The following is a 21,877-nucleotide window of genomic DNA, read 5'->3' on the forward strand; positions in this document are numbered from 1 at the left end:
CCAGAAGGTCTCTTAGTAGGCTCAAGGCAATCATGGGATTGTGAGGTCAACTGTCATGCAAGACAGGTTTTAAATATCCCTGAGTGAGGAGGTGGGGTAGGATCTGCATTTGGTCACATATCCTACAGTTGAACTGGATGAACTCATCTCTCCCAAGAAGAAATCTGTGTCCTGCCCACCCGTGGAGTGGAATTCACAGTGGCACCTGGTTCATGGTGTTTCCGTAAGATCTTCAAGGGGCACAGAATCCACCAGGTGTTAGCAGGACAATAAACAATTCTCCATCATTTATCTGGAGGTTTTCGCAGGAAGTATCAGAAGCATTTATAGTCAAGTAAACTATATCTTTGAAGCCCAAAGAAGATACCAAAGTGAAGTCAACCCTTTGACCATTGTTCAACATGGGCATAGAGATGGAACTTCGACCCTTTCGGAAATGAAGGTTGATCTTGACCTCCTGGAAAAAAGAGCCCTTCAGGTAGATGAGATAAAGCCCATCACAGGTGATGGCAATTGAGTTGTTCTTCACCTCCATGGTTTGATACTCATTCCTGGGTAGGCTGATGAATAGTCTCCCATTCTCACATCCTAAAAAGAATTGAAAAAAAGATTATTCCTAAGCAAAATATGAGAAAAGAACCTTCCAGTACAGCTAGATCGGGTGAAGAGAAAACTAACAGGGAAGGAGATTTTGGAAAGAAAGCAAGGAAGCACTGTGGTGTACCAATGTCTGGAACTTGTTGTACCCGTGCACAAAGTGGAGAGGTTGCAGCCATTGTCACCTCAGACATGTAGCAGGAAAGACAGGTTTTGATTTTCCCTGATTTTTCAAAAACAGGAAATGCTGGCCTCTTCGGTGTTTACTTTCCAGTTGAGTGGATAGACTACAGCAAAGGTGAGCAGTGGGACAACAGCGCCTTCATTGCCATGGTCCTGCCAGCTCTTAATTAGCTCTCAAAGCAACTACACTTAACCATTTCCTACGTTTTCCCATCCGACCATGAAATACAGATTTTTCTATATAGCACCAGGAATCAGACTCACTGACAGCATGTCTAGTGGTCTTTGCCAGCGGTCAAATAAGTTTAGGAATACAGCCAAGCACAGGCGCTTGTGGGATCAAAGTGGGCTCAGTCCCATGAAACAGGGAGCCCTGGGACACAGCCATGTTCCATGCTTCTTCCTTCTATCTCCTATAACCAGCATTTCCTGGAAGGTAGCTTGGGAAGAGTCACTGCCACAGAGAAAGAAAAGGAGGAAGAAGAGGAGGAGAAGGACGAGAAGGGGGAGAACAGGACAAGCAACAGCTTTGGTAGCTTTTTGCCAGGCCTCTCCAGAAGTAAGCCTAGATATGATAACGGTAAATTATTGAGTCTACTCTGAAAAGAAAAGGGGAGGGGATATCAACATAAATAAAAAGTAGATTCAATCTGAGGTTTCAAGGAGCGAGCATTCAGTCTGAGGATTCATAGGGACAGGATTGTCCTTTTGGTCTGGGTTTCAGCAGAGGTCAGAACTAGTGTCTGGCTGCTCTGGTCTTTCAGTATTAACCCCTATATCTGACTCCAGGTTTTTATTATGAAGACCAATTAAAATTCGCACTACACAAGCTCCAAAGCCTAAGTTTCTTGTAGTTCTGCATCAGCCTGAATATTATCTTGAAGGGCTAACCAACTACATCTTATATACCCACTCTGGCTCATGCTCCTTGATGATAGAAAACAACAGGCCCCCAGTGTAGACCCCAGCTCAATGATTCTTACTTTGTACCAGACCCAGGAGCTGTACTTTGAAAATAAGAATGACTGATTAAGACAAAATGTACTTCCATTCAGCTCGGAGAACTTAATAAATACTTGACAACTCATATAGAAACTTCCAGTGGTTGGCAGACATCAAGGACCCAAATGATACTCTCTTGATCAAAATATCAGTGTTTTCTTCATATAGCTCCCACACACACACATAGCTCTCGCTGTGGTATTAGAGTAGAATAGAACTGTCAGGGGTCTTTCAGTCATATAACCTTAGAATTCTTAGATGAAAAAAAATAAAATTCCTACCCAAAAAAACTTTTCTGGGAAGAGTAAGAATGGCACATCAAGTACAGAGACAGGAACTGCATTGGTCACTAATCCCTTTTTTTCCCTGAAAAAAAATATTCAGACTCCAACAATTTGGGTATGTAATGCTTGCCTAAAGGAAATGGCAGATCCTGTCTTCTAGGAAACTTAAGATACCACAGAAAAGAGCCTAGGGAAAGCATAGGCATGAGACTGTGGAGACAGCTCAGTCAGCAAGCTATCTGTTGCACAGGACAACCTGAGTTCAGTTCATTGTGCCAAAAAGAAAGGGGGGAGGAGAGGAAGAAGAAGAAGAGGAGGAGGAGAAGAGGAAGAGGAAGAGGAAGAAGAAGAAGGAGAAGAAGAAGAAGAAGAACAAGAAGAAGAAGAACAAGAAGAAGAAGAACAAGAAGAAGAAGAACAAGAAGAAGAAGAAGAACAAGAACAAGAAAAAGAACAAGAAGAAGAAGAACAAGAAGAAGAGGAAGAAGAAGAAGAAGAAGAAGAAGAAGAAGAAGAAGAAGAAGAAGAAGAAGAAGAAGAAGAAGAAGAAGAAGAACAAGAAGAACAAGAAGAACAAGAAGAACAAGAACAAGAACAAGAAGAACAAGAAGAACAAGAAGAACAAGAACAAGAACAAGAACAAGAAGAACAAGAAGAAGAACAAGAAGAAGAACAAGAAGAAGAAGAACAAGAAGAAGAAGAAGAAGAACAAGAAGAAGAAGAACAAGAAGAAGAAGAACAAGAAGAAGAACAAGAACAAGAAGAAGAACAAGAAGAACAAGAACAAGAAGAACAAGAAGAAGAAGAACAAGAAGAAGAAGAACAAGAAGAAGAAGAACAAGAAGAAGAACAAGAAGAACAAGAAGAACAAGAAGAAATGAGACAAAAAGAGAAGAAGGAAAAGAGAAATGCCAGACACAGTGACACAGTGATGACTACAAGCACAGCCCTGAGGAGGCAGAGACGATGGATCCCTGGAATTTGCTGGCCAGTCTGTTTGGCTCCATCAGTGAGCTCTAGTTTCAGTGTAAGACTTTCTCAAAATATAAGCTGAAGAGTAATTAAGGAAGACACCCAGTGCCAGCCTCCTTCTCCACAAGCACATGCACACACATGCACTCATAAACACAGATATACATGTACCACACAGATATACAAAAGAACTACATGAAGATAAACTTTTGGTAATACTTACTGGTAACTTGTGCTCTGAGATTTTGGATTGGAGGATACTTCACCTAAGGAAGAAGAAAAAAATGAATATTTAGAAAAAAGAAAGGTGAAATGGATACAGCAGCCCACAGGAAAAATACTTGACAAAAGAGAGTAGCTTTTTTTAATTTTTTAATTTTTTTTTTGAGGATTTGACCCAGCCTGGCTACACAGTTCTTGGTTTTCCACAGCTACAGCATCTCTTCTGATAGGAAATGGCAATTCTGATCTATCATGCGAGAATCTGAAATCTGCCTGCCAAACTCTTTTTTGGTATACTATGTGGGTTCACAGGGCCCCAATCCTCCATTTAAATAGCAGCACTCATTAGAAATTCCCTCAGAGAATCACTCCACCAGGGGCACAGACTCCCAGAACATATTAAGAGAAAGTTCCAGAAGTTTTTGTCTGCTTTCTCTTCCACAGGAGTAAACACATCCTATTTTCAAGGGTCTAAACAACTTTCTCTAACCCTTAAAAGCACAAAATGTTTCCATGTAACCAGCTTATTTTATTTATATATTTATTAATTTATTTAGTGTGTGTACATGCATGTATGTGTGCAACTGTGTGTGCATGCAAATGTGTGTGTATGTGTGTGTGTGTGTGTGTGTGTGTGTGTGTGTGTGTGTAGAGGTCTGAAGTCAACTTTCAGGAGTCAGTCTCTCGTTCTATCACGTGAGTTCATCATGTCACTCTCCAGTACTTAGGCTCAGTAGCAAACACTAAGAACCCACTGAGCCACTTTGCTGGACTTTTTTTTAAAACATGTAGCTTCTCATTAATTAGCTTCATGTATTTTTTGTGATGTGTGTGTGTGTGTGTGTGCTTGTGTGTGCATGCCATGGTCCTTGAGTGTATGTCAGGGGACAATTTTATAGAATCAGTTCTCTCCTTCCAACTTAGTTTCAGGGGATCAAACTCGGGTTGTCATGTTGACGTCAGTGCGCTTACCCACTGAGCCATTCCACCAGCCAATTAGCTATTCAAAAGCCTTGAATCTTTCCGTTCTCTTCAACAACTTGAAAAACCTAACAAGAGCCAATTGGTACATGAGAGTAAGAAGTAAAACAGTAAGGACAAGAAGCTTGGAGATAAAAACACACAGGATTTGATAGCCGTAAAGACAAAGAAACTTAAATTGGAGCAAGGTTAAAGATCTATTAGTGAAGCAACATGGGGCAGAACCACATGTAAAGAATAATCGTGTCTGTTAAAAACCAGAAGGCACCAAGAAAACAGGCTGTCTCTGGAAAAAATGATTAGAAGCCTGAGGTCAGGAAAATTAGGAACCCTTTTTTCAATATGGTCTATTCCCTACTAACAAAGAAAATAGAAAGAAAAATTGCCCACTGTTCCGGCCAGGAACAACAGCCACAAGGTTATTTTTGGCAGAATGTCCTCATAGAAGGCATGGGAGAAACTTGTTTTCATGCCCTGAGCAGTGGAATCCCTACATCCCACTCTCCTGGCAGACTACTAGCCTCAGTCAAGAGGATTCCACTGGGGACTCCCACACACAAGGAGGAATCCCCTACTTCTCTTTTAAATATTATCCTGGGCCTTCCTGAACTAAAATCAACAGGCTGCGTAGGGAGGAAGGGCAGCTTTCCCGAGCCCTGCAATCCCTGGCCTGCAGAACAGCAGTGATGCAATGTGCTGAGCATGTGGAAGGAAGCATTTGGATAGAAATGGGAGTCTTGTCGGCCACCCCTTGCTGTGCTGCTCCTTTGTGCTCTAGGAAGTGTTCTAGAAGAAGACCTCCAAAAGACCCGTTACCCTCACCGCTATAATTCCCTAGACAAATGTTCCTGTGCTCTGGGGCTGGCTGGTACCAATACCCATTGTCAGAAGCAGTCTACCCAGAGGCCCAGGGCTCAACATAATGTGCAGTTCCTGGGTTTTGGTACCAGACAAACAAGTAATGAGTAGTCATAGATTAAGTATCACAAGCTCCCAGGGCATCAGATTGTTGTCTTTAAAAAAAAAAATCACAACACCGTGGGCATCCATTTCAGGACCAGCTTTTCATGGTATGTATCTTTAAACTCCCTCAAACAACAATAACGGCAAATAAGCAACTAAAATAAAACTAGTCCAGTGTGATGGCGTACACCTTTAATCCCAGCACAGGAGGCAAAGGCAGATGGAGCTTATCCTGGTCTCTATATTGAGTTCCAGATAACCAGAACTACACGGTAAGACTGTGTCTCAAAACACAAAAGCAAAACTAAAGTGGCAACTCCAAGTTAACGAGTTACCTACAAATGAAGAGAGCAGGAAGTTTCCCAGTTCACAAACTGACTGAAATCTCTTTGATCTCAAAGTCCTTAGAGTTGATTTCTTCTCTTTTTTCTTTCTTTCTTTCTTTCTTTCTTTCTTTCTTTCTTTTTTTTTTTTTTATGGTGCTAGGCATTGAGCCCAGAAGCTTTCACATTCTAGAAGAGTGCTTCCCCAGTCCTACCACTGAGCCACACTTCTAGGCCTTCCAGAAACCTTTTAGTTGGTGTGTGACATTGTCTTGTCAACTTTAAACTCACTAGGTACATGGTTTAATTATCTTGAATGACTTTGCAAAATACTTCTATAGTGTGTGTGTGTGTGTGTGTATGTGTGTGTGTGTGCAGGTTTCTATGTTTTTGATGCCCTGATGTTGTAGGGGTAGCAATGACCAGAAGGGCATCTTCTGGGACTGAGATACCAAGAGGCAGCCAGAAAAGCACACGTGACTTCCTCCACTGGTTTGATCTACTGCAGCCCTGAACATCCTGTTCCTTCTCCCAAAGGTCACATAGAGTGGAAATTTGCATATCCTCAGAAGTCTCTTAGAAACAACAATTTAGTGAATTCAGGTAGTTTTATGAAATGCAAAAAGGTGATCCTTCCTGCTTCCAGAACTTTCTGCACACATTCTGTACTCCTCATACTCAGCCCAGAGACAATCATCCCTACCCTGGCCAAAGATACTCCCACACTGCCCAGAGACACTCCTACATTATCCAATGCTCCCACAATGCCCAGAGACATCCTGCGCAGCTCAGAGACATTTACCCACAGCTCCTAAGCCAGCATCATGCTTGGCCTGGCTGCAACCTTGTTCTCAAGCTTTACATAGACCTTTTGCGAATTATGATTAAATCAACTCTTTTCTTTAATCCCCTTCCCCTTGAATGACGAACCAGATAGGACAAGACAAAGAACAGATTGGTTGGCCCAAATTTGATTCAAATTGTGTTTTTTGGTGGTTTTTTTTGTTTTGTTTTGTTTTGTTTTGACTTTGCGAATTTGGAAAAGATACAAACCATTTCTCAACTTTCATACAAATGATTATAAGGCTTCATACTGCAACTGGAAGGCACCAAGAGCTAACAGTGTAGTTTAAGGAAAATAACGTTAACCACCCAGCAGTTTGCCTGACACAAATGCTCAGGAATCCCTGCTTATTCTCTTCTCTATTTCCAGAATGTCTACCTATCAGCGTCTGCCCATCGGAATCACAAGCCCAGTCCCAAAACAAATCCTTGATGATTGACAGCTGTATCGCATAACAAATATTTTAAGACACTTTGTTCATACAAAAACTTACAGAAGCTGCAATAATAACTCCCAATGCTTGGATGCAACCAAAAGTTCTGGAAAAGATAAAACTATGGAGCAGTCACAAGGTGACCATTATTTTCAGTGCTAACAGGAAGTGAGTCATCTGGCCATGAAAAGCTGTGGAGAAAACTTTACTTTGTATATCTGTGTAAAAGAACCATCAAAGAAGGCTCCACTCAGTGTGACTCCAGTTGTAAAACATTTTGGTTGAAGCAAATTTATACAGACTAAAAAATCTGGGGATGCCCAGGGTCAGGACCTGGGGTGGGGAACATTGAGTAGGGGCAAAACAGGAGATGCTTGGAGATAGTGGGGTTATAATTAGAGAATATGTGTCATTATACATTAGTTAAACCATAGAATATAGAAAGTATAGTATCAAAAGTGAACCTTATAGTAAAACAAAATCACTCTTGACCGATAATATCTTCAATGACTATGAGTCTCATCTTCCCTACTTAGAATATTTTGTTGTAATGTATAGAAAATTGCTTTCAGCCTGCTGATTTTCCAGTTTCTTATCTGTGAAATAGGAATAGAAAAAGTATTGTCTCTGAAGGCTAGTGTTAAATTGAATGAGATTTTGTGTGTGAATGGTAAACACTTGACATGACATATTTAAGGGGTCAACAAATATCAGCTATTGTTCTTTGATGCACATAAAACAAGGTCAATGTCATTTTTATGTTTTATTCTCCATAATACTGTATTTGATATATGAAAAATGGAAGCATAAATTAAATAATAAAACAAAACCACCAAAGTCCTTGAATCAAGTTCTCTGTGTAACCCAGAAAGAACCTGAGCCAAATGAGAAAGTGTTCCAGAAGCAGTCCAAAGACATCTGGTCTACCCTTACATATTAAACACCATGACTGAATACCAAGAAGAACAAAAACCCACAGAGCATTTCCAGACACCAGGGAAACTAGAAGATATCAAAGAGCCAGAGGCTTTCCACACAATCACAGCTTGCAGAACAGCATTTCCTTACTCTGCTCAGTGTGAAGGTCTCTCATCACCATCACAATTGAAGATCACACTCCAGAATTATCCAGCACTGAGTACAGTCTGGGGTTTATATGGGATTGTCTCAGAAGCATAAGAAAGGTACAGAAGAAGTCATCTTCGTGCTGAAGATAATGTCTCAGTGGAAGAAATTGAAGCCATGGAAGTGAAGGATTTGACTCCTGTCCCCAATTCCACTACAATTTTTATATCATCCCATGATTTTTTTTTTCTTTTTCCCTTGCTTAGGTTGCTAGGGATTGAATTCAAGGTCTCGTCCATGTAAGGCAAGTGCTCTACCACTGAGCCATAACCTCTGTTCTTTCTTTCTCTCTTTTTTCCTCTCTCTTTTTCTTTCTTTCTTTCTTCCTTCTTTTCTTTTTTTTTCAAAGAGAGGGTCTCACTAAGTTTCCCAGGCTGGCCTAGAACTTACTTTCTATCCCAGAATTGTCCTTGAACTTTGAGCCTCCTGCCTCAGCCTCCTAACTGGAGACTGAAGCTCTATGACTCCAAATCTGACATAAATTTTTCCACATGAATGAACATGAAATGAAGAGAAACTGCCTTGAAGATTGTATTATTATCCAATGCCTGTGTTCTTGTATCCACTTCAGCACCGGTGCTGAAGAGAAAAGTTGCCTTCCAGCAGATTAGCAATAACTTTATTGTGATGACACCCAGGGAAAACCCAGAACCCATACTTTCTCCTCAGGTGTCAGATCTGCTACAGGTGAAGAAAATAAGAAGGAAGGAGACAGAGGAGGAGGGAGGAAGAGAGAGAGGGAGGAATAGGCAGGAAGAAAGGGAGCAAGGAGGAAGGGAGGGAGGGAGGAAAGAGGAAGGGAGGAAGGAAGAAAAACCAAGTGATCCCAGGGTCAACTCGGTAGCTAGGTGGCAAGTACAAGGTATTTGACAACCGACTATGTGATGTATATATGGTTTCTGGGGACAGCTAATGACACCACAGGAAGTTAGTCTGATGGTTCTTAAATTCTAAGATACATTAGAATCTCCTAGGAAATTTGTAAAAAACAAAAGTAGAAGTGGTCAACTTATGCACAAAGCCCCGACTCAAAAGGTCTGGGTTGCTGGACATGGTGGAACATGCCTTAAACACCAGCAGAGAGGCAGAGGCAGGTGGATCTCTGGGAGTTCAAGGTCATCCTGATCTATATGGCAAGTTCCTGGCAAGTTAACTGGCTATATAGTGAGACCCTGTCTCAAAGAAAGAAATAAAAAGGGATTCACAGTTTGGAAATTGCTAATTCGTCAACTTCTGAAGGCTGAAATCAAGAGAGAAGACTTTTAATAAGCACTGTGGTAGGTAGTGGGGGACTGGTACTTAGGAAATGCTTGCTGTTCCCAGAGAGCTATCCAATAGTTGATGAATAATATGATTATCATATTATTTGATGGTTTGACTAAAAGGAGCATCAAGTTATTAGGTATTGTTTGACATAATGAGATCAGGTTATATTCATTCTGAAAATAGCATAATTTTGGTTTCCTTTATCCCTGGATAGAACTCTATACTATACATGTCCTTTGTCTTTAATCTCTTATCTGCCTTTAGGTTAAATGAAATAAGCCAGATCCAAAGAGAAAAATACTATAAGTTCTCTAATAATGTGAAATCCATATTTATGTGTTTCTCATAAAAATAGAAAAAGGGCTCAGGCAGTGGTGGCGCACACCTTTATTCCCAGCCAGCACATGGGAGGCAGAGGCAGGCAGATCTGTGAGTCTGAGGTCAGCCTGGTCTACAGAGTGAATTCCAGCACAGCCATGGGAAAAAAAAAATAAAGAAGGAGAAAGAAAGAGAGAGAGAAAGGAAGAGAGAGAAGCAAAGAAAGAAAGGAAAAGAAGCAAAGAAAGAAGGAAGAGTATAAAAGAGAGGAGAAAGAGAACATGAGACAGTAAAGGAATATATGTGTGTGTGTGTGTGTCTGTGTGTGTGTCTGTGTGTGTGTGTGTGTGTGAGAGAGAGAGAGAGAGAGAGAGAGAGAGAGAGAGGGAGGGAGGGAGAGAGGGAGAGAGAGAGAGATTGGGACCATTTGGGAATAGGAAAAGGACCAGCAAAGGGTGGGAATGGCTAATGGTAAAGGTCAATGAGTGAGGTAAATGAGAACAAAGTATAATAATACAAATACAGTAAAATTTTGCAGTGAAACACTTTACTTGTATGTTAACTAAATACTTTAAAACTAAATATTACTATATAATAGCCATGATACTCAACTTTGTGAACACAAAGTTAGAACATTCACACTCTTTGGTTTTGATAAATTTGTATTCTATTCACAAAAGTAGTCTCTCTACACAAAATCTTTAGGAATATCAACAAGCAACACTTTCCCCAGAGTTTCAGAAAATGCAAACAAAATTATCTCATGGTTTGGTAACACACGGAGAAAACACCTAGATCTAGCTTTTGAAAGAGCGAAGATTGAGATCAGCAGAAGATACTCTACTATGAACTGACGGAAACACCTCCAAATAAGGTCATTCTCTGCATAGTTAAGAAAAGGGGAAACAGGATTGAGAATTTCTGACAGAGCCATGCACTGAGATAATCTTGTTGAATCCATCACCTTTTTCTCCCCTGCTTGAAATCACTCTATGACACATAACAATTACCTGTAGTTAGAAATAGGAAAATGAGAACCAAAGCTGTTTGGGGCTGGTTAAGGATTAAAAAGTACTTAGTTCAGAGTTACAGTATTCACTCTTCCCTTTGTTCCACGATACCTTAAAAATAGTTCATAAAAAAAAACATTTATCTGGCGTACAAAACTGATTTAAACTGTTTTGACTATTACTAAATAACATTAAAATTCCAAATTTGGGGATAACGGTCAAAATAATCAGATTTAAAAATACCCCGAAATTTTCCAAAAGTAACTCCTCAGATAGACACCCCTGTAGGTTCTCAGGGACAGCACCATCATGTGGGCTCTGACTGGGTGTACCTGTCCAAGAAGGGGAGAGCAAGCCCACAGACAAGCTCAAGCGGGTGCATGGAGGAGTTGGAATTACATAATTTCTTGGCATGTTCAGTAACATAGATGAAAGAATGCAATGCATGATCCTTCTCCAGCTGCTCATCCCCCATCCCCAGGAAGGTGACAATGTCTGAAGAGATCATCTTTGGAGAGCGTGAGCTTCTGATTCTGACTCAGTGGGATATGACATAATGCTGTTGACCTTATACTCATCTGGCATTTTTCTGGAAGAGTGGTAACTGTGCCAGGAGCAAATGTTACTCATCCAATATGAAACCAGGAAGAAGGCTCTGCAGTCATATTTGGAGCTTGCTATTCCTCACTCAATATCAGGGCACAATGTAAAAATCTTGAGGGGGCACATGAATGACCTGTGAGTCACTTAAGAAGACTGGGAAATCTGAGACAATTAATTAATGCACCATGCCACCTCCACTGTGACAGAGTTGCTGTTCCCACCTTGAACTTCCACCATCAGAGATCTGAGAAGTCATGAAAGCACAGCCTAGTAAGTTCTTAGGCTGCTACTCAAAAAAGCAAAGTGGGATTTTTCCCACTTCCGCACTACGGTGGACTTGGAGAGCAGAATTCCCAGCTTGAGGATTTCTTATGTATTTCATGGAAACAGCCTGCTGCAAAGAGTGAGCTCTGCTTCTGATCAAAAGAACTCAGAACCTCGTTTAGGGAAACAATTGGGAAGAGGAGCAGGCAAAATCTTGGCCAAGAAATCTTTAATATTCATAAAAAAAAAAACCTATCCCTAAAGTTACATTCTCTTAGAGACAGAGGCAGTGGCTTTGTAAACCTTGCTTCAAAAAGTTTGTAGAACTTTTTGTGAACATTAATTCTCTCCCCCCAAAAATCTTCTTCATGTTCACCCTGAATCCACTGACAGAGTCTTAACCCAGCTTTGCCTTCCTCTGGACTGCACAGCCTGCTGTAAACCTAGTGGCCTCCTCTTTTAACGGTCCCCAGTCCTGTCATCAAACTGCAAACTGCATGTGACTCCCTAGAGGAACTCACCACTCTCTGTCCCAGAAAACAAAGACTGTGGTTTCATTGTCTCTGGTTCCTAACAGTAATCTCAGATATTCAAACAAACAACAAAAACAGCCAAATGTATGCATGTGACCCGAATATTAAAATACATGAAGAAGTCTGTGACTGAGCTAACAAACTAATTCTTTGTATCCTCAAAGGCAAGATATTCTTGTGGTAAGATTTCCCACTACAGATTAGCTGGGGGATTCTTCACATAACACTGATAGAGGGATTACCAAAACGTGTCTCTCTTCCTTCCCCTCAGTGATTGAGAAAGTCTCCACTAAAATATTCTTGCACTAATTTAGCACCTAAGCACCTGTAAGAGTGCATTTACAATGCACCCACTGCATCAGCACACTTCCTGCCAGGCCTCAAATATAATGACATTCTGTAATTAAATTTGCTGAGATGGTCACTTCATCTTTCAGACCAGGCTGGACCCAGGCCAGCAACTGTGTGGTCACATAAAAGATGACAGTGTCTCTTGTAACACTGTTCATTGCCCACGGTTGTTGAAATTGTCCTTGGCATCTTTGAATATAAGTATAGCAGCAAAAGTCCTGCCATTGGTATCTTCTACTGGGAATCACCCATTCCTTCATACTGTATAAGAAGGGATCACTGCTTAAAAAGGCAACCTAGTAGAGTGGGCTGGGCATCAGACTAGCAGTAGGGATTTCCTGGTTTCTGTACTGAGTCTAGAACAAATCCTTTCCCTTTGTAGCCTTTTAATACCCTCATCTCTATGTCCAACCTCAAACAAAATGACTGCACTGCAGAGCCTCGTGACAGCTCCATTGCAGAAGTTCATCAAGTCATGTCACAGAATCCCAAAGACTCGTCTCCAAACAGTGTGTCACAAGACCTTCTGGACCACAGATCGTAACACAGACCCTGCAGACTTAAGAAAAGCTGCAGCCCCCTTCCTCCTGAGAAGAGAACTCCCACTGGTAAGTAATGAACAGTCAAGGGCAGGGCATACCTAGTGCAGTGAGCTGCCGAGATTCATCAGCACGAGGCATGCGCTCTGGGGGAAAATGAGGCTGGCAAAGCTAGTGAAGGATAAATCCCGAGATTATAGCGGCAGGAGGCTGGTGGTGGGGAGCCCGATGAGAATGCCATTTTAAACTAAAGCTTTTCAACTAATTAGCAGAAGAGAGACCAACTGCCGAATGCCAGAGGAAAGGATTCTCACTTTTTACAGATCAACTGAAAAGCAAACCAGGTGTAGCCCCCTGCAAAATTCCTTACCGAATATCTCTGCCCTTCTTGGCTAAGAGGTGCCTGTCTTACGCCCCACTGTTCTCATTTAGCTGCTTTCTTTTCCATTGGGTAGCAAACTATCAGAACAAAGAGGACTGCGTCTTTCTTGGTCACCATTGAGTCAGTGCCTGGTGGAAACCAATGCCCGGTGATCACTAATTTAAAAAAAAAAAAAAAAAAAAGAATAAAAGTTTCTGTAGTGGCATTGTACTTGCATTTTAATAAGTAAAGCTTGCCTGAGGATCAGAGAGTAAGACAGCCCTACTGGTCAGCCTTATAGACCAGACAGTGGTAACATACACCTTTAATCCCAGTAGCCACACTAGTTGCCATAGAAACCGGGCGGTAACAGTGCATGCCTTTAATCCCAGCCCTGGAGAGAATTATAAAATGGGAAGAAACAGCTTTCAGACACGGTCTCTTTCTGAGATTCCTGGAGGCAGGATCACAGTTTTCAGACTGAGATAGAGGTAAGAACCAGTGGTTGGCTGTTTTGCTTTTCTTACCTTCAGATTGAAACCCCAATTTCTGTCTCTGAGTTTTTATAAATCATACCTCAAGTTTTAGTGGGTTGAACAGCATGCCCTTCAAATGCAAGTCCGCCTAAAATTCAGAATGTGTCCTTATTTGGAAATAGATATAAATAAAGTTTTTACAGATATAAGTAGTCAAAATGACATCAACGGCATTAGGGTAGGTAGGTCCTAAATCTAACATGACTGATTCTCTTCAAAGAAAGAGAGAGGTTCCCCCAAAACAAAAAGGCAGCCATGTGAAGGGCAGAGGTTGGTGTGAAACCAAAGAACCTGAAGGACCTTTGGCAACATCCAAAGCGAGAAAGAAGCAAGGAAGGATTCCTGCCTAGAGCCTCTAGCGAGAGCATGACCTTTCCAGCATCTCCAACCTTCAGGAATGTGAGAACCAAGTCTTGTCGATTATAGCCACCCAGTTTGTGACACCCAACTGCGGACACCCCCAGAAAACCACTGAGCAGTTGAATGTGCATTTGTAGGTAGTGTAGAAATCACATGACATATCATCACATTAATTACTTGACTTGGTGTTTTATAGACACTAAACACGTTTTATAATTTATTTTATGATGCAGCAAGGCCTTATTTTCCTCCCTTGCTGATAATGCTGATGTTCCTTTATATTTCTAATATTAACTGTCACTATTAAAACCTTTGTCTGTCTACTTATCTGGATTCCAGGGTCCTGCTGTTGCTGCCTGCAGGGAAGCCCTGCCCTCGGTGTTGTCACTGAAACACACCAGAATCCTCAATATGTTTCCCACCAACACAATGCTATACTTTGTAATTAAGGCTTTTATCCATAATATTTATTAAACAATGTGAAAATAATTAATGCGAGAGTCTCTTTTTCTATCCTAGTTAGTGGGCATACTTAAAAATGGTATCAAAAGCCAGGTGGCGGCGGCACATGCCTTTAATCACAGCACTCTGGAGGCAGAGGAAGCCTGGTTTACAGATCAAGTTCCAGGACAGATCCAAATCTACACAAGGAAACCCTGACTCAAAAAAAAAAAAAAAAAATTACAGCCGGGCAGTGGTGGCGCACGCCTTTAATCCCAGCACTCGGGAGGCAGAGGCAGGCGGATCTCTGGGAGTTCGAGACCAGCCTGGTCTACAAGAGCTAGTTCCGGGACAGGCACCAAAGCTACAGAGAAACCCTGTCTCGAAAAACAAAAACAAAAACAAAAACAAAAAAGAAAAAAAAAATTACAAATTTTTATCAAAAGCAAAATTGTACAACTTGACGCACCTATGGGACATCTCAGATGAAAGATCTAAAAAGAAACCAATCACTCGAGTCATTTCAGATTTTCCAATGTTGTGAGCCAGACCACATAATCTTCTGCTGTTCAACAGCCAAGTCTCTGGAGAATTGGAAAACTAGAATGAACCTCAATAAAAACTGAAATAGCATGGTACATGTATTGTAATCCTGTAACTCTAGATTTTTTCAAAAAATATTGACTTGTTTATTTATATGTATGTGCCTGCCGGAGATTTTGTGCACCGTGTATGTGCATGTGCCCACAGAGGCCAGATGAAGGTGTCAGATCCCCTGAAACTGGAATCCCAGGTGGCTATGAGCCACTTGGTATGGGTGCCAGAAACCAGATGAAGTCCTCAGAATAGCACTAAGCACACTTACCCACTAAGCCATCTCTCCAACCTTGAATTCCAGATTTCTGAACCACATTTAACCAGACCCTGAACGTAATAACACTTCACAGCTTCATAAATTCCCCATTCTGTCTGCTTTTATTCTCTACTACAGCCATAAACAATTCTTAATTAGAACTCTACATTTAAAAAAAAAAAGAAAGAAAGCAGAACTCTTTCCAAGGTGAATTTTTTAATCCCCAAGCAGAAATCAAGTCTGTGAAGCTATAATTAATCTTAACATAGTATGCTTGCTGAGTTATGGGTCGTAGTTGAATGTAGTTGAATGTCTGTGTTGACATCCACACACACCCACTACAAAATAAATGATCATGCAGCAGTGAGGTTATGTAAATATGCCCATGAATAGCAATAATAATCTTGGCATTTATAAAGCTTGGTTCTCAAATGGTTGATCCTCCCAACCAAGTTCCAATTTCAAAAGTCTTAAACTGGTATGCAGGGAATTGGCTCAGGGTCATGAAGCTAAAAGCCTGGAATAAGTCAGACGTCTGGTTCCTGGTTCACTGGGTACTCCGTTACACTTCAACGCCTCTGCCCAATGTCTAAAGTGATCTTCTGTGTTTCTGTACAAGGAAGTATTTTTGCTTCTTCATTTAGAAAGCATCAAAACTAGCAAAGCACAGGATGTTAGAGAGTCCAGTTTCAAACTAACTCTTCTGTCTATTTCATCAATGGTGATGGAGAGAGACGTGTGCTACCTCGTAGCCTGGGGTTTCGCTGTCATCATTTTCTTTTTGCCCGTTAAGTCATAATAACACTACGGTGGCTCCTCTGACTCACATGATCACAAAGGATTAGTGCTCATTTTCCATGCATGAACACAAAACCCCTGAAATGGGAAAAAAGTGGCATGCTCTTTGAGACTGCAGAACATGGAGGTCATTGTTACCAAAATGAAAAGAAGACGCAAGGCAGGGTTGCTAGCCCCTGGGCAAGCCTTGGTCTTCAGTGCTAGTAGTTGTGGGCAACGGTCAACAAAGAAAAGGTAGGGAAATCATATCCATAGGCCGGCATGTGTTAGCGTTTCTATGTGTCTTTGTGGGTGACACTTTTCAACCCAATTCCCATTCGCATTCTTCTGTCCTAATTTAAAGACTTGGGTCAGAACATACATGTACCTAAATTGCTTGTTTAGAAAATACCATCACTGTAAGAACAAAAGTAATATTTCCCAATAATGTTCCTCCTCATCTATGTGATTCCTGGGAAGAGGAGGTTACTAAATTAATTTGGTTAAAAAGGAGAGCCGACTGCCTTTAAGATGTTAGGGGATGGTTAGTTTTACTGTGGTGCCCCCTAGTGCCAGGGAAGAGTAAGTTAGTTTCTGTATTGCCAGTTTTTAGATCCCATGCTAAGAAGGAAAATGTGAAGAATAACCACCAGTGTTCGTAACTGCCCCCTTTGGCATAAAATAGAAGAAACCAAGCTTTCCAACACAATTTACAAGATCCTGTGCCATCCATGCGTGCCTAGCTCTTTAGCTTCATCTCCTCCCTCCACTCTCTATGAACACTCAAGGTCAGTCATGTTGAATGATTTGCTAGTGTGCCTCCCTCCTCCATCGCTCCTGTCTGTGTAGGAAATTCCACTCTTTTCTCAAACATCAGTTGAATTATTTAATCTCTTTCTTCAGCTCGCCCGACTCCCCTCATACATACTCAGACATCTTGGGCAAGCCTTCATCCTCCTCTCGTCTCCTCTCCTCTCCTCTCCTCTTGCCCCTTGAGCAAGTTTCCACATGTCTGCTGCCTTTTTGCCTCACTTTAAATCTGACCATTAATCCAAAGAATTTAAAACAGAAACAAACTCTTGTCCATTCAGGTACCCTATGCTTCCAATAGTATCCTATATAAAAAGGCACTTAGAACGAAGGTAAGGATGCCCTAGCTGATAAAAAGAAGTCTAGTATAGGAGTCAAATTTGCCTAGTTAATTAAGCACATAGGTGATCATGAGCAATTTACCTACCTTCTTTTGGTCTCTATTTTTTTTGTTTTTATAAAATACTAGCTAATACCTCCTCAAAAACTCAGAGTCTTTGGGCCATTTCATTAATACCCACTATCAGAGCCTCAAATTCTTTATGATAAATTAATTCAACACTGCAAATGTTCTTTTTTTAATTCTCAATGAGTTGCTCAGGAAAAGCAAATTTTACTTGCATTTGAAGTTATTTTATATATATATGGTTGAATAATTTCTAAGAAAAAGACATGTTTGATTACATGTAGACATTTAAATTAAGCTAATTCTAGACAAAAAGTTAAGGCAAATTCCTCTTTCCGGTATTTAACAATACAAAAATAAATTGTTGAAGTTATGATATGAAACATCACCAAGAAACTGAATTCTAATTTTGGCTCTCCTTGACACAAACCACTTCTGCTTTTCCCAGCAGAAAAAAAGCAACAAGAAGGTGGGATTTGTTAAGGAAAAAGTCCTTAACTCTGAGAAAAAAGGTCACGATAAAGGTGACACAGAGCTTGGAAGACTTCAACAGTCCCGGAACACACAAGTATAATTTACAAAAGTGTCTCACAGGCTGGGGAGATAGTTCAGATGATATGGCATTTGCCTAGAAAATATGAGAAACCAAATTCAATCCCCAGAACTCACATAAAAATGCCAGGCATAATAGTGTGTGCTTGTAATCCTAGTTCTGGGAAGGTAGAGACAGGAAGATGTTTGGGTTCCACTTGCCAGACAGTCTAGCCTAACTGGTGCACTCCAGACCAATGAGAGATGTTGTTAAAGAGAGGAGGAGGCACTTCTGAAGATGACATTTGAGTTCGTTCTTTGGCCTCCACATGCGACTGCCAATACACATACAGCCTTGTACACGAAAACAAGCATGCACTCATAAACCCATACATATGCATACGTATGCATATACACCCCCACAAACACTACAATAAAAATAATAAAGATAAAAGGCTTCTCACCTCCTAGACCAGTTTTCCTTCTGCTATTGCTTCCTAGTTAAAGTTCCAGATAAGACCGAAGCCTGGCACTTTACGGAGCACCTCATGGCAACGCCCAGTGTGTAGGGCCAGCAACCGCAGCCTTTGGTTTTAGAATTCAAGCCACTGATATTCTAGAGTCTTCGTGTCCTTCCTCATTCTAAATGGGGTATTTTATGAACTCAGAATAGGTTATTTACGTAACTACAGAGAGCATAAATTAGAAAGAAAGTGCGTGCAGGAAAATAGGATTTCTTCCAGGCTAGTCTTAAAAGCCAAGAAAGCTGTGCATTGGGCACAGAAATCTGCTAACACACCTTTTCTGTTCCTTCAGCGCTCGGCCTATTCTTTGAAATGCCATGTTCATTATCTGCTGGGCTGAAAGAGACCTCAATGTCCATCTCATACAGTCACCTGCTCTTACTAAAGAGAAAACCAAGACCCAAAGGAGAACGTGAACTAACTGTTCAAGATGTAGGTGAGGACTGTCCTTTTTTTTTTTTTTTTTTTTTTGGTGGTGGGTATGGGGGGAGTACATTCCAAAGACAAAAACTGCTTTCCATATATGTGAATGACATTTAACCCAGTAATTATTATTACTAAATAAACTTGACAGCCAGAGAAAGTTTAGAAGCTGTTACTTCAGAATCTTGAATGTAGATAATTAAGGCTAAAAAGCAAAGCTAAGAAATAAGGGGGAGAGACAGGATTTTTTCAAAATACTTTGCTCTCACAACAGGAAAAACAAAAGCCAGTCTTACTGGTATAGAATACGCTTTGCAATTCAGTTTCCCCTGACACAGCACTACAACATATGTCTCCCAGGAGAGCTTTAATTGCATCATCCCCACCACCTGATCCACCCGCAACCACAGCACCAAACATTAGTGTTCTCAAGTGTTACGGGCCCCTTTGTCAGAGATATTATCATTCCCCTCTCATCTCGCCTCCATCAATACAATTTGACCAAGTTCCAGGGCAAACACATTCAACCTATCCGTGCTCTCCTCCCCTTAGTAAGTGAGACTAAAAAGAATGGTTCATAGCATTGCCCAGGTCCTACAGCACTATAAACGCTCTAGATAACTAAGCCCCCAGATCATCTCTATCAAGAGCAATCAGGCTGCTTATTTCATGAGCAGACAGCTTCAATGTTCCATGTACCTCTCTTAACTTCTGATTCTACTTCTGAGCCAAGACCCCAGAAAACAAATTCCCTCCTAGACTGCAGTTTAACTTAAGGCCCTAGAGATGTGGCTTTGGTTTGATTCCCCACCTCTGCTATGGAGTTGCTGGTGACTTGAAGAAAGGACCCCTATTCTTTCCATGCCCTGGGGGACACTGAACACAGAGGCCCCAGGCACCAGTCCTTTAAGCCTCTTTTACTTTTTGCTCTCTCATGTTCTTCCCCGATGCCCTTGTGTACCTGGTTACCCTTGACTGGGGCCTTGTATCCTGTCTTCATCATCCCACGAAGTAAGGAAACACACAGCGCTGCGGTTTGAAATGGCCCAAGACTCCCTGACCTATTCAATGCACTCAGCTGGTCTATTTTTGGTTACTCTGTTTGCTTTCTTCTGAAAAGAACCTAATTCCGGTCTGTATCTTAGGCATCCTACCACGGACACAGTTCTCTACCCTGGTGCCTTCTCCCCAAAGTGACTCCTTGTCATCCTGAGTCCTGTGTGGAGTAGAGGAAAGAAAACAGTACGGCAGTGCTCTAATTGGTAAAGCAGACTTGACCATACACTTTCTAATTTATGCTCTCTGTAGTTATTTAAATAACCTATTCTGAGTTCATAAAATGCCCCATTTAGAACAAAGAAAGACATGCCAGCTACATTTCTGGAGTTTGTAGGCACAAGTGGCAAGCACCCGACACGGTTCAGCGGTCGTGAACACATACACTCCCACCAGCTTCTATATACTGAAAACCCCACTTCCTGTAAACAAAGACAAGCCCAGGCATTTGCCTGGACTCTTCATCATATCCTGGTTTAATCTGAGGTAGCTGTACCTCTGACATGTCCATTAAAAATAAGTTCCATTTTGCCTGTCATCTATCACGGAAAGATTTCCTGAGATAAAGCAAACACTGAGGAAATAATTATGAAGCCAGATCCAACAGGAGGTTCAAGGGAGACTACAGACAGTTACCTTCTACAATGAAGAACATAAAAAAAAAAAAAACCCTCTGGTTTGTTCAAAAAACAAACGACTATGAGATGAAGTTATATGAGAACACACACCAACAGATGTGCACACACATGTTGCAGCCCTTCAGATAAAAAGCCAGTGATGGGAAAGGGCTGAATATTGACACCTTCAGGGTTATCAAAAAATCAGGTCTCTTGAATATCTGTAGATGCGTATGATAGGATCTGTTACTGATTTGTATTGATTCCTTGATTTGATAGTTTTTACCAGGATGGATAGGCAAAGCAGTGACCCAAAGCTTCAGGGTGACAGCTCACCAAGACACATTTGGATTTTTGCATTACAAAGAAAATGACAAAAAAAAAAAAAACTAACCTAAAAGCAGAGCTTCTCTGCCCTTCAGCCTGCCCTGCCTCTGCTCCTGTTGAGCTAAGAAGGGAAGGAAACACCAAAGGGCATCTGACCACACATTACAATCACCTGGTGGCAATGGCAGGGCCCTCACCAGTTTTAGCATTCGATTATTTCCAGGAAACTGCAGCTGTTGTAACTGCCATGCAGCAAGAGCTGGAGAAGAAGCAACACCCAGTGATGTTTCTTACCGGAGCAGGATAGAGATGCAGGCAAATGCAGACCAGGCACAGGAGTAGCCCCACTCCCTGAATCCCAGGGACCACCATCGATAGCTTCTTCCACTTGAACCTTGGCCTTGATCCACTTTCCAGATTCTCATTCAGGGGCTGAACCCCTTCCATCTTCACAGTCTGTGTGCAGAAAAGATGCAGATGTGGGGAAGGGGAACCTGGGGAAGACTGATCTTTACCACAGAGAAGATAAGGGCACAGGCAAGCCTGCAGGTCAGGAGATAGACAAAGGTTCCAGAACCTGAGACAACAGGCAATTGAAGGAGTGAGGCAGACTCTCTCAGTTTTAACTCTGCAGCTTTTGCAGGCGGGGGAACTTCTATGTGACTAATCTGAATTTCCCCTTTACTTTCTTTCTTTTTTTTTTCCCTCTGGGCTAACAGGGAGTTGTTTTTGTGGCATTCCAGTTATGAATCGAGTGACTTCGAAATGACAGTCACAAACATGTGCTATTAGGGTTTTTATTGTAGTTTTTTTTATTGCACCAGTAAAGATAGATAAAGATCATCTTTTTGTTCTTTTACCCACCCCACCCCCTTTTTAAGCACAGCTTCTTTATCAATCCCTCATGATTTCTTAAAGCACAGAAGAGATTTGAGGAAATTGCTGTCCTGACATCCTTGTCTGTATTATGCAATTAATCTCCCAGCCCTTTTTATGGACCCTAAAATAAAACCCATGCAACTTGCGCTTGAGATGAAAAGGA

General features: G+C 41.3%; 1 protein-coding gene across 1 annotated transcript; it reads right to left on the bottom strand.

The window, feature by feature from the left end:
- Positions 1-232: 232 nt before the first annotated feature.
- Tnfsf4 (TNF superfamily member 4) lies at positions 233-21,282 on the bottom strand. Its single transcript, XM_057770977.1, has 3 exons — positions 21,130-21,282; positions 3,262-3,304; positions 233-588 (listed from the first exon to the last, which is right to left on the bottom strand). Exons 1-3 carry the CDS (start codon positions 21,280-21,282, stop codon positions 233-235), a joined length of 552 nt encoding a protein of 183 aa, XP_057626960.1.
- Positions 21,283-21,877: the final 595 nt, after the last annotated feature.

Source organism: Chionomys nivalis, chromosome 5 (genome assembly GCF_950005125.1).
Source record: "Chionomys nivalis chromosome 5, mChiNiv1.1, whole genome shotgun sequence".
Lineage (NCBI taxonomy): Eukaryota > Metazoa > Chordata > Mammalia > Rodentia > Cricetidae > Chionomys > Chionomys nivalis.